Source organism: Choristoneura fumiferana, chromosome 22 (assembly GCF_025370935.1).
Source record: "Choristoneura fumiferana chromosome 22, NRCan_CFum_1, whole genome shotgun sequence".
Lineage (NCBI taxonomy): Eukaryota > Metazoa > Arthropoda > Insecta > Lepidoptera > Tortricidae > Choristoneura > Choristoneura fumiferana.
The window spans coordinates 13,000,008-13,012,828 of record NC_133493.1 but is presented as its reverse complement, the minus strand read 5'-3'; the positions used below and the strand labels follow the sequence as shown (position 1 = coordinate 13,012,828).

Below are 12,821 nucleotides of genomic sequence, written 5' to 3'. Positions count from 1 at the left end.
GATAACTCACGGTGTTATCGAGTTTAGTTCGACATGTTTCGAGCTAATCCGTAGCCCTTCCTCCCGGAGCACACGACGGCTGCTTTTTTTTTTAATTCGACTGTATGGCAAACGAGCATGTGGGTCTTCTGAAGGTAAGAGATCACCACCGCCCATAAACATCTGCAACACCAGGGGTATTGTAGATACCTAAAGTGCCAGTAAATTCACCGTCTGTCTTACTCTCCACGCCGAAACACAACAGTGAAAGCACTGCTGCTTCACGGCAGGATTAGCGAGCAAGATGGTGGTAGCAATCCGGGCGGACCTTGCACAAGGTCCTACCACCTGCAAGCTGCTGCTGCAAAAGGTGCGCTGATTACTGAACCGATTTTAATGAAACATAGCTATAATAAGAACCACCGCAAGAAAACTCGCTTTTACGTAAAAATACCGTATCAAAATCGGTCCATCTATTTGAGAGCTACGACGCCACAGACAGGCAGACATTGGCGTCAAACTTATAATATTTTAATCTGTCACTATCCATTCTGTCAAGCTGTGGAACGATTTACCCTTGTCCCTAAGGGAATCTCCGTCGGTGGCCTCGTTCATGGAGAGGTTCAAGAAATACTAGTTAAGACGCTGTCAACACCAAAATGCCCTTGAGGATTCGGGATTTTGGCTCCGCCTACTTGCTCCCAGCGCTATTCATAAGTGAGCGGCGAGAAGCTTAACTATTTGCATTCGGCTAGCGACCGCGATCAGACATCAACACGCCTGCCGGTAGATGGCGTTAAACTCCTGTAGGGTTCCTATAGAGCGCAGAAGAAAACAGACAGGACATCGTTAAAAAATATAGTTGGTTTTTAATTCATTTTCGTAATTAAAGTGTGAGCAGATTGAATGAAATTTGGATACGTAATATAAGTAGTTAAGATTTATTAGAAAAAATGACAGTATTTTTGTAGGTATTAGCTAATGTATGATTATAATGAATTAAGATATCATCATGATTTTACCCATCTGACATACTGACATCTGAGGCGAGACTGTGTCCGCTTTTGTAAATATTTTTATGTTGAACTACCTGTTGTCAGCGACTCCGTCCGCGTAGTATTCGTTAATCGCTATCCCGCCGGAGCTATGCCATTTTCCGGGATAAAAACTATCCTATGTTGGCACTTAAACTATCTGTACTCAGTGCGTAGCTACCGGAGGCTAGACGGGCGTGCCCCGAGGCCCCCAAGCTCAGGGGCCCCTTCGGACTCTGACTTACAAACTATAAATGACAATCTGGAGTACGTCGAATTCGCACGACGAATATGGAACAAACTACCTATATATAATTTAGTTGGGGGCCTTCCCTAGGGCCTTTGGTTACCTAGTTACACTGTCTGTACTGTACACCGCATTTCATCTAAATCGGTTCAGCAGTTTAGACGTGAGTGAGTAACAAATATCCAAACCACCAAACAAACAAACTTTCACATTTGTAATATTACTAAGATTTAATGTATATAATTATTTATGTATTTATTTCCTTTTCTTTTGAGTATTTGTAAAGTTAAAAAGTAAAAATCCTTATTTGTAAACAAAAGAATGCTACACATACAACAAATACAGTACAAACAAACTAACACAAGTTTTAATTTGCACTGCGACTCCACAAGCACACAACACAACTATAGAGAGATATATATATGTGTTTTCCTCTTTACCGTATGTAATTTTAGCTGTTTGCCTATCTTCTTTAGCTTAGCTGGAAGAGATCCCTTTTTAGGGATATGCTCGCCTTTGCTCTCCTTTCTGTACATCATCATCATCATCCCAGCCTATATACGTACTTCTTTTTACATTTGTATTTCTTTTTATTTTATTTTTATGTGCAATAAAGAGTTTACATGTATACATAAACACCCCTGTTTTGCGTCGGGGGTTAAAAATAATGAACAATACCAATGTATCACTACCACAAAATCATCAACGTAAATCACTGACCCATAAAACCTCGATTTCGATGCAACACTTTGCGGCACCCCTTATCTGCATTTTGCATGTCAATAGCACAAATTGCCGGTTTCCGCTGCTAGATGCCGTTGGAATCGTAAGGCAGTAGACACAGAGCACTTACCACGAGAGTTAACTTAAACCTCTGATAAAAGATATGAGAAATGTTTAGGTTAGTCAAAGTCAAAATCAAAGTCAAAATATCTTTATTCAATTTAGGCTATAACAAGCACTTATGAATGTCAAAAAAAATCTACCACCGGTTCGGAAAAACCTCTGTTGAGAAGAATCCGGCAAGAAACTCGACGAGGTATTTTTTTTAAACTGATTTACAATATTATTAAATGATATCTATACATCACAAGTATTTAACACAACTTTATTTTTAACACGTAGGTTCGCTATTTGGAGGGATCGCTAATGCGGATCGGAATTATTTCCAAATATCCCATGATATAATCATTTTAGGTTAGGTGTGTGTATTGCATTTGGGCGACGGCGCCGGAAGGGTAGGTTAGGGTGGTTTTACAGTGACGCGTGCGCCAGCGTGGTTGGTAAGCGCGGCCCGTAAAACTTAGGCTAGAACTTCTCCAACAAAAACGGGTGGCCACCGAAAATAATGATTGAACAATAAAATTATGAATATAAATATTACCTTAGAATTTACATTATCAATCAAACTTTTATGAACTTCTTTAATAGTATTACAAATATATTAACCAAACATAAAATAAAAGAGCCACAAACTTGCGGTAAAAAAAAAGAAAGAAGGAAGACATTTATTCACATTCACAAAGACACACAAATACAACAAAGTTTAAAAATAACAATATACAACATAAACAAAAAAAACACAAAAATGGAAATACATACACGATTTTGCGGTCCAGTTAATCACAACTCCGGTCGTGTGTGCTTCGTGGTTCTACGTGAAGATATGCCATGGGTGTGTTAAGTATTGTTTCAGATATATATGCCATTCATTAAAAAGTAAATGTTCGATCTAAAATTGTTGGTCGTAACCTTTTAATGAGCAGTTCTTTCTTATTTCAGGGATCTCGGAACGGCTCCAACAATTTCGATGAAATTTGGTAAAGTAGGGGTTTTCGGGGATGAGCAATCCATGTAGCATCTCTGAGACAACGCGTGTTTTCGAGTTTAGCACGAGCGAAGCTCGGTCGCCCAGGTAGTAACTATTTTTATTGGAAGTTATTTGACTACTAACCCTTTCAAAGACCAGCGCAGACATTGACATCTATCTACCTTTCGGCACTAAGACTGGCTGTTTGGAACAAAACGCGCGACGCATCAATGATCAATATTACTTTGACACAACCCCCGTCACAGACGTCAACAAACTATATTGAAAGGTTCTGTGAACAAATTTTGTGCGCCGTTTTGATGTAAGAAACATGCAGTCTATATGTCGCAGGGAAATGATAAAAACAGGGATTTGATCAAATTCCTCAGGGATATGATCAAGTCCCGTGATATGATAAAAAAACATCGCGTTGTATCATTTCCCTTGCGGAATTCAGTGATTTGATCAAGTCTCCGAGCCGTTTTAGGGTAATGATAGAATTATAGCAATGGCCGATGGATTTCTTCATTTCCCTTAGCAAATTGATCAAATCTCTGAGCTGTTCTAGGGAAAAGATAAAACGAGTTATTTAAGTCAACTAGATTCGAACATTTTACTAAACACGTCTAGTGATTTGAACAAATTCCTAAACAGATTTAGGGATTTGACCAAATACCTCAGGGATATGATCAAGTCCCGGGAGATGATAAAAAAACATCGCGTTGTATCATTTCCCTTGCGGAATTCAGTGATTTGATCAAGTCTCCGGGCTGTTTTAAGGGAATGATAGAATTATGGCAATGGCCGATGGATTTCATCATTTCTCTTAGCGATTTGATCAAGTCCGACCTCTCATTAAAAATCGCTTGAACCTACTAAGTACCTGAGATCCTTGTTATACTTTTTATTTTTTTGTCTTACTAGGCCTGTTATTTTTTGTGTTTTTGGTTTTAATTAAAATTTGTTAAAACGTCTTATTGTTTTACTCAAAGAGTAACCTACTAGGCCTCCTTTAAGGTCAAACCTCCCTCAAGAGGTCTGCCCTTGACACCCGGAGGTGCACCAAACGCCTAGCGAAGTTTGTCCGCAACTGCGAGAGTCGCTCTCACTGAGTTTTTGGTCACTGACAGGTGGCGTTAGCCACACATTGTGTGTCTAAGTCGCTGGACGGGTTAAATTATTAATACAAAAAAGTGTTTCAAATTGAACCGTATGATATGTTTAATAAATGTTATTTACGAGTTTTGGGCATCGAAAGAGAAATCGTCCCGTATTGGTTCCTAGAATTTATGGCAACCCTAATCATCATGAAATTATCATGAGATCATGAAATATATTCAACACTAACGTTTACCCGCGGCTTCGCACGCGTCAACTATTACAATTGTGTTTGACGCGTATGTATGTATGTCTATTCCTATGTCCTCTCGTAACTACTCAACGGCAGAACCGATTTTGATAAATGATACCTCATTGGATTTGTCTTAATGACGCGAGTGACACTGGGTATATGAAATTCTTGAAAAATCAAAATGGCGGATTTTTGGCGCCAAATTGTAAGTTTTCAAAAAATGTTTTTTATTCAAACCTATCGAGTGGGATATCAAATGAAAGCTAATGAAAGTTAATAGGTTATAATCGTTTTAATATACCATTTTCACAGAAAAGTGTGAAATAAAACAATAAATTTAAAAGATCAAAAAACCCGACTGTCTCAAAAAATACTAAAAACTACTAAAAAGAAGAAAACAAGTCTAGTGGGCTAGAACTTTGTTAAGTAGCTAACTTAAAGTTCAACAGTCGGGACCCATTTAAATCGTGACGCTCAAAAATTCTTACCTAATGGCTCCCGACTGTTGTACTTTAAGTTAGCTACTTGACAAAGTTCAAGCCCAGTAGACTTGTTTTCTTCTTTTTTGTATTTCTTAAGGCAGTCGGGTTTTTTGATTTTTTTGTCATTGCATTATAAACAACTGTGCCACATTTTATGGCTCTATATATCCAGTGGATGAGATTTCGAGATTCTGTCCCATCCCGATCCCGTAAGAATGTAGGGATGAAAAGTAGCCTATGTATTAATCAAGACGTCAAGCTATTTTCATACCAAATTTAATCCAAATCCGTCCAGCTATTCTAGCGTGAAAGAGTGACAAACAAACGTACACACATAATACTCAAAAACTTTCGCATTTATAATATTAGTAGGATACCTGTGCGACCGAGCTTTGCTCGGGCTATAACTCGGTAACAAGCTTTTTCCCAGAGATCAAACCAAGCTAAGAAGATCGATTTTTCATCCCTGAGAAACCCCTACGTATACAAAATTTTGTCGAAATCGTTGGAGCCGTGTCCGGGATCCCCGAAATATATATATGTAGGATCGTAAAAATTGAAGAAAAGGCACTTTTAATAGTAAAATAAAATATAATTATAAATTTTCAAAATAACTAAATCAAACCACGTCTTTCGTCTTCTCGTCGCTTAGCAATCCCCCCGTTCTACATTTAAAATCAAAAATACACCTGCTGCTTATTCATTCTTCCTCTGTCACTCTCATACACTCACATCTTATGCCATCTCTTACACTCTTCATACGTCATGATTACACTCCTTTCCACTCATCCTACATATATGTATATACAAGAATTGCTCGTTTAAAGGTATTAGATACATAGATAACCTATTGCGTCATAGGCAAGCATAGGGGCAAAAATATGCATAACTATTTAGTTCAAATACTAATAAGTATCATGCTTTTAAATTTACATATTTTCGAATTCTTTGGATATAAAAGCCGACGCTACGTTTAGGTTTTCAGTTTTTACGATATTATATATCTGTTAAGATGATATCTCTACGTTTTTTGCTCTTGGTTGGGATATTGCCTATATTAGGTAAGAAATTTTGAACACGCTTTTGTTTAAGATATATTAAGGACAGTTTTTTTTAGGGTTCCGTATTCAAAATAATAATAACCAACTAACAAATGTTGGAAAGCCCCCGGTCATTTTCATTTAAAAGTTCAATAAGTATCTCAAAAATGGCTGAACCTATTTAAAAAAAACTCGTATTCACATTAGAAAACTGCATCGAAATCGGTCCATTCGTTTGAGAGCTACAATTCCACAGACATACAGACGTCGGAGGTTAAAAAAAAGAAGTCGGACTCGCGCACGTAGGGTTCCGTACCATCTATACAACATTCATTAGCCATTAGCAAAAACAAGTTAAAATTTTGATCATATTTTAGAGGAACTTTGAAATATATTTAATCGCTCGCTTAGTGGTGACTATAAAAATACTATCTATTTTACTGTGAAAACTTTAAAAAATATATAAAAACTCGTTAAAGAGAAAGGGAACCACGGTCAAAACTTTAACAAGGTTGTTTATCCAGGTATATTATTTTTGATGAAAAAAACCTAGAAAAAACCAAAATTTAACTAAGTATCTTAAAAATAGGTAATGTCATTTTTACTAAAACGTTTTATATCACTACTAGCTGTTGCCCGCGACTCGGTCCGCGTAGAAGTATGAATAATAGTTTACGTCCTATTTTAAGACCTACCGAAAATAATTCATAAAAATCGGTCAAGCCGTTTCGGAGGAGTTTGGTCACAAACACTGAGACACGAGAATTTTATAGGTACATCATATCACTATGTCACTAATAAGAATAAGTATAGCGTAATTGAATAGTATGACGAAATCACGCAACAGAGCGAAGTCCCTGGGTGTCAAAAATAATCATAAATAATGCTGCTGCTAGTGATACGTAATTTCATACCCGCTCTTCAAGTCAGGATGGCCGAGCGGTCTAAGGCGCTGCGTTCAGGTCGCAGTCCACTTCTGTGGGCGTGGGTTCGAATCCCACTTCTGACAAGATTGTTTTTGCTTTTTTTTACTTAATGTGACGTCAATTTTGAAATAGTTTATACTTAGTTAGAAGTCAAACAAACAACATATGTGTCTAAGAAACATGAAATAAATGGATTTTAATTTAATTTATAGTTTTTGGTTAGTTTTTTTTATTGGTAGGTAAATTATAAAATATATTTATTGTCATTTAAATGTAAATACACACTATTAAAATAAAAAATCAAGGCTATCGCGCACAATGATAATTCTTCGGATGAAGACGATAATTAAACAATTTCTAATTAAAAACAATAACTACTAGGTACTTCGGTGACCAAACGGGGTGATCATATTCGTCAGCGGCATATGTGAGACAATAATGTTAAATTATACGAGTACTTAATGTATATTCATAATCCGCACTAATAAAAATAGTAGATAGTACAACAAGAGCATAAAACGAGCCATTTTACCCAAGACGTCGAGAGGAAAATGGGTTTAATGCTCGAGTTTTACACTCTGCTTTTCACTTTGATGGCGAGGAAATGAAATAGCAATAGTGGAAACAAGTATTCACTTATTATGTACCTTTAATTGTTCATGCATTACTATTATAGTTATATTTTTTTAGTTTTATTGATCAACTTTGATTGATTTGATCGATTTTTCGTTTTATAAAAATTAAAATGATTACCTTGGTCTTAGACGAAGGTTTGACTTTATGCACTAGAGCGTAAAAAGTCATTTTATATCGCCTAGATCCAGCATAAATACGTACTTTACGAGCATGAGAAGTGAAATAGTACATTGTGTCTTAAGGGCGGTAAATAAGGAATTACGAACGAGAGTCTATTAGAAGCCCGAAGTCGAAGACTGAGGGCTTTAATGAGTCGATGTTCGTAATTCTAGTACCGCCCGTGCGACATACAATGTTTTTCATCACATTTGCGAGTATTTTTTTTATTTCTAAAAGAAAAAATATAATTGTTTCAAATATTGGCGATACCTTAGGTTGCGCTCTTGGCAGCGCTGCATGCCCTCCCCCTTCCGCAGCATGTGCCTGAGCCGCGTGTGCGTGTGGTCCTGCAGCAGGAGCGCGCGCAGCACCATCAGTACGCACATTGACTCATTTACCGACCTTGGGCTTCATGACAAGAGAATTTGTACGCGCAATGACTCATTTACCGACCACGGGTTTCATGACAAGCACATTAAGGTCGAGGGTTTTATTTGGGGGGTTGCAACCAAGGTAGCCTGCATGTTATGACACTGTTTACGAGCAAGTGTGATGAAAAAGTATTTTTTAACACATTATTACACGCTGGCTAAGGCTGGAAACATTGCTCGACCGACGGTCAGCGCTCACCGTCGGTCAGCGTAGCTATATCTATGCAAGTCTATGAATGCGCACACAGCTACGCTGACGGTACGCGCGTAATTGTCGGTCCGGCTCAGCTATGAGATTGTATGGATGCGTTCAGTGATTCGCTGACGGAGCGACCGACCTGTGAACTGAACACACGCGTCAGCGTAGCACTGAATGAATTTTCGCAACCGACGGTCAGCGCTGACGGTCAGGTCTGGCCGTCCGTACCGTTGGTCGAGCACTGTTTCCAGCCTAAAACTATCTATCACTTACTTTACAGTGTCATCAGAATTCTACTCTTCTGAGGATCGCGACTGGGAGCGCATAGTGGGGGGGACGAAGGCTGCCAACGGCTCCTACCCGTACCAGGCCTCCCTGCGAGTATGGGGGGTGTGGCACTTCTGCGGGGCCTCCATACTCACCCCGCGGGTCATACTCACCGCTGCGCATTGTGTTGATCGGTAACGATTTATAACCTTACAAATACCATCCCCTTATAAAAGAAAAGTTACAAGTGCTACAATTCCACATAATTGTTAAGTTTCTTACACATAACCTAACCAACAAAAAGTTGTCACTTTGTCACTTCAAAGCTCAATATCTCAAAAACGGCTAAACCGATTTTGATGAAACATGTCTAAGAACCATCACTAGAAAACCAGATTTCGAATAAAAAAAGCCGCATTCAAATCGGTCCACCCGTTTAAGAGCTACGGTACCACAGACAGACACACATTTTTCGCCCCCACGACTATCCTGTTCTCCGTACTACAACGAGCTAATTCACTTGGCTATGTCGGTGACAAGGTTCTAGGTTCTTCTACGTATCTCCTCACTTTTGATTCGATCCCGTAGAGAAATCCCGAGCATAACTCTCTCCAATGCGGTCACTGCTCACTGAGCAACTCTGAGCCTATTTATAAGGCGTATAGCGAAGCACCACGTCTCGGATCCACATGCCATCACTGGTATTTTTTTTACAGAAACTTTTTATTTCCAGTACTTCGTGTTGTCCATTTGTACTTTAATATTGTTGTATTGGGTGTTTAATATTTTTTTACGTATGTATCTATCTATTTAAGTCAGTTTATCCGTTGCCTAGTGGCATAACACAAGCTTGGCTTGCTCACTTTGGGACTAGGTCAACTGGTGTAAAGTGTCCAGTGATATTTGGATCAATCAACTTTTTTACCGACACTAATCTGTCCGCGACATTTTTCAAAAAATACTGTTTTTTGTAAGTAAACATGTTTTTTCTGTAATTTAATAGATGGGGTACATGAATACATGCCATCTTACGTAAGTTCAACCTATTAAACCGTGAAGTATCTTGTTGGAAGTACGATTTTTTGGTAACGCCAGAGACATTTTGGCAACGCAGGAGACGCCTAAAGTGTCGGTTAAATAGTTGATTGGCCCATTTATTTATTTTCTTTCTTTCTTCCTAAAAATAATACCAACAATTTGTTTCAGTATGCGTCCAGAGTACTTGAAAGTCGTGGTGGGCACAAACCAGCTGCGCGCCGGCGGCACGGCCTACTCCATCCGTAAGATAGTTCGCCACGCCGACTATGATGACGACATCATTACGAACGATATAGCTATAGTGTTCACTGAGAAAGAGATGGAGTTCAGCAGTACTGTGGATGCCATAGAGCTGAATGATGAGCCTGTGGAGAAGGGGGAGGAGCTGGTGCTGACTGGATGGGGAACTACCTCTGTGAGTATGAATCTACTAGTTGAAATTTTTTGTATATATGTGTGAGTACACGCATGTATGTTTGTTACTTCTTCACGCTAAAACGGCCAGACGGATCTGGATGAAATTAGGTATGTCGACAGCTGGATATCTAGAATAACACATAGGCTAGATTTATTCCGATATTCCAAGGGATATGGATAAAATATCGAAATGACAACCGCTGGGGCTAAAGTCATGAAATTTGGCATGGCTTCTTAATGCAACGTGAATGAAAACCACGATGTAAATTATGGGTATTCCATGGGAATTTTGCGAAATCTTGGAATTAGAATTCAACTGCTGTGCTCGTATCTAATGATTTACGCGTGCGAAGCCGACGTAAACACTAGTTTGTTTATAAATCAGCCGAGTAGTGGCGATACATTCCGAGACATGTCCTGAAACCTTCTCTCCTCAGTATCCCGGCCGTCTCCCCAACGACCTGATGCAGATCCAGCTGCGCGCAATAACCTACGAGGAGTGCAAGGAGGCTCACAAAAACATCAACGCCGTCTTCGAAACCCAGATCTGTGCCCTCACCAAGGCTGGGGAGGGGGCGTGCCATGTGAGTATCCCTTCCAGTGTTACCACACTTATCGATCGATCATCGATTCACTCGATCGATTGGTGTAGTAAGTCTTTATATACTTGTGTTTTCTGCACTACTTACTATGTGTTCAATATAAGTCATTATGATCCGTGCAGCCAAACCTACAATACAATACTAATAATACTATTGCATTGGTACCGTACTGTACCGTATTGTATTGTACCGGTCTAAGCGATTGATCGACAGCCGATCGATGCTACTATTCGACGACGATCGATTGGTGTGGTACAAATTATTTTTCGATGAATACTTTCATGCCTCAAACCAACAAACCTAAGCTAACAAAATCAAACACTTTTTTATCACTAAAACACATATACTGTAGCTCAATTGACGTCGAATAATCTTATGTTTTAAACTTTCATGATTGTGACTCATAATTAAATAGGTACCTACTTACTATAAACGGGACTTATCACCAGAGCCCGGAAAATTCGCGACATTTTTGATCTGTCACTTCTCACTTATCGACTTCCGATATTCAATATCGATATATCGATATAAAACATGTTAAATAAGATGAAAAGCAGAGGTCAACAATAGACGGTTTTATCGTTGAAGAGAGCTCTTCCAATTAACTTTTGAGCAGTCGAAAATGTGAAATAGACATAAATAATGCATTATACAATGAAAACAATGAATAGTTAACAATTTCTAATTTAATAATTCAATTTCATAATCAAAGTCTGTTGTAGTGCTAATAAGTGTCATTATCGATATCATTTAGGTAGAGTCGATAAGTGAGCTAAGTCACTATGACTGATCAAAAATGCCGTGAAAATTCCGGGCTCTGCTTATCACGCTAAACACAGGAGTAATAATCGAGTCGAGTAAGTCGACTAATCCATTCTACCATCGATCGATGAAAGATCGATTGGTCTAGTAGAAACTATCGATCGACGTCGACTAATCCATTCTACCATCGATCGATGTCGGTAGGCCCCCAACAAGATGGAGCTGCGACCTGGTTAAGATCGCGGGAACGCGGTGGATCCGGAAAGCACAAGACCGGTCCGAGTGGAGAACCTTGGGGGAGGCCTATGTCCAGCAGTGGACGTCTTTCGGCTGACATGATGATGATGATAATCGATCGATGGCTTTGATCGATTGGTGTAATAACTATCGATTGACGTAGGTTAGTTTTTATCCCGGAAAATTGGATAGTTAGTGCTAATTAATACTAAACGGATTCTTTGAAAGTTCAAAAGTACTTATACCGAACCATGCTTATTGTGCTCCTTAGGGAGACTCCGGAGGTCCGTTGGTGAGAGAGGGTCGCCAAATAGGAGTGGTGTCCTGGGGCATCCCGTGCGCGCGAGGCAAACCCGACGTCTACACCAAGGTATGTGTGATTTGTGTGTGTTCTTACAGTGTGGAGGTGGAGGAACTGCGTGAACACACTTTTCTTGCATAAACGTAGCTATCCTAAAGGTTGCGGGTGAGCAAAGAAATTGTTTCAATTAATTTATATGGATCTCCGCAAAGTAACGCCTGATTCAATAAATTAGTTTTTCATTTTTTTTTTGTTTGTTGTATCCCTGTTACAGGTGGAAGCTTTCATGGGTTGGATTGAGAAGACACTGCTTGACGACGATGAAGACCACTGGATGTTCATTAAGAAGAGGAAGACCAACAGACACCGGAGCATTCACGTTTAGATATTATCGTTTATGACAGTGACCGACAAACGCACATAAACCTACTAATATTTACAGTAAAGTTCTTATACTTTTGATCAAAATTATGTTAACACACGACTCTATTGTTAACAGTGTAAAGAAAAGGAAGAAAGAAAAACTTTTAGGTATTCTTGACATTTACAAAGCAAAAAAAAAAGGAAACACGGAAATCGAGACAATTTTCTTTATGTAGAAGCGTGTTCAGATATTTTTGATTGATGTTTTGTTCAGAAGTACCTAAAAGAACTCGACTGGTTACCAGAAAGAGCTCTAACTCAGTGAATACTTTTGTTAATGTTTATATTAAGTACTGTAATGTTTGTAAGCCATCTTTGAGATAAAAAACGTGTCAATTTTAAGTAACAAATTGGTAGCGACTAACTTTGACGTTTTAAATTTGAATTGAATGTGTTAGGTAAATTATTATGGAAATGAAAATGGAAAATGTTGATTTTAATAATAAAGAACTTATAAGACATATGAGTAATTTTGTCTTT

The 12,821-nt window shown here is 38.7% G+C and overlaps 1 protein-coding gene and 1 non-coding gene across 2 annotated transcripts; both read left to right on the top strand.

Annotated features, from left to right (window-relative positions):
• The first annotated feature begins 5,915 nt into the window (after window positions 1-5,915).
• Window positions 5,916-12,632, top strand: LOC141440161 (chymotrypsin-1-like). Its single transcript, XM_074104624.1, has 6 exons — window positions 5,916-5,964; window positions 8,575-8,755; window positions 9,768-10,014; window positions 10,454-10,600; window positions 11,889-11,987; window positions 12,193-12,632. The coding sequence occupies exons 1-6, from the start codon at window positions 5,916-5,918 to the stop codon at window positions 12,301-12,303; spliced, it is 834 nt and encodes a 277-aa protein (XP_073960725.1). The 3' UTR covers window positions 12,304-12,632.
• TRNAL-CAG (transfer RNA leucine (anticodon CAG)) lies at window positions 6,869-6,952 on the top strand. Its single transcript has one exon. It is a non-coding gene; the product is annotated as a tRNA-Leu (tRNA).
• Window positions 12,633-12,821: the final 189 nt, after the last annotated feature.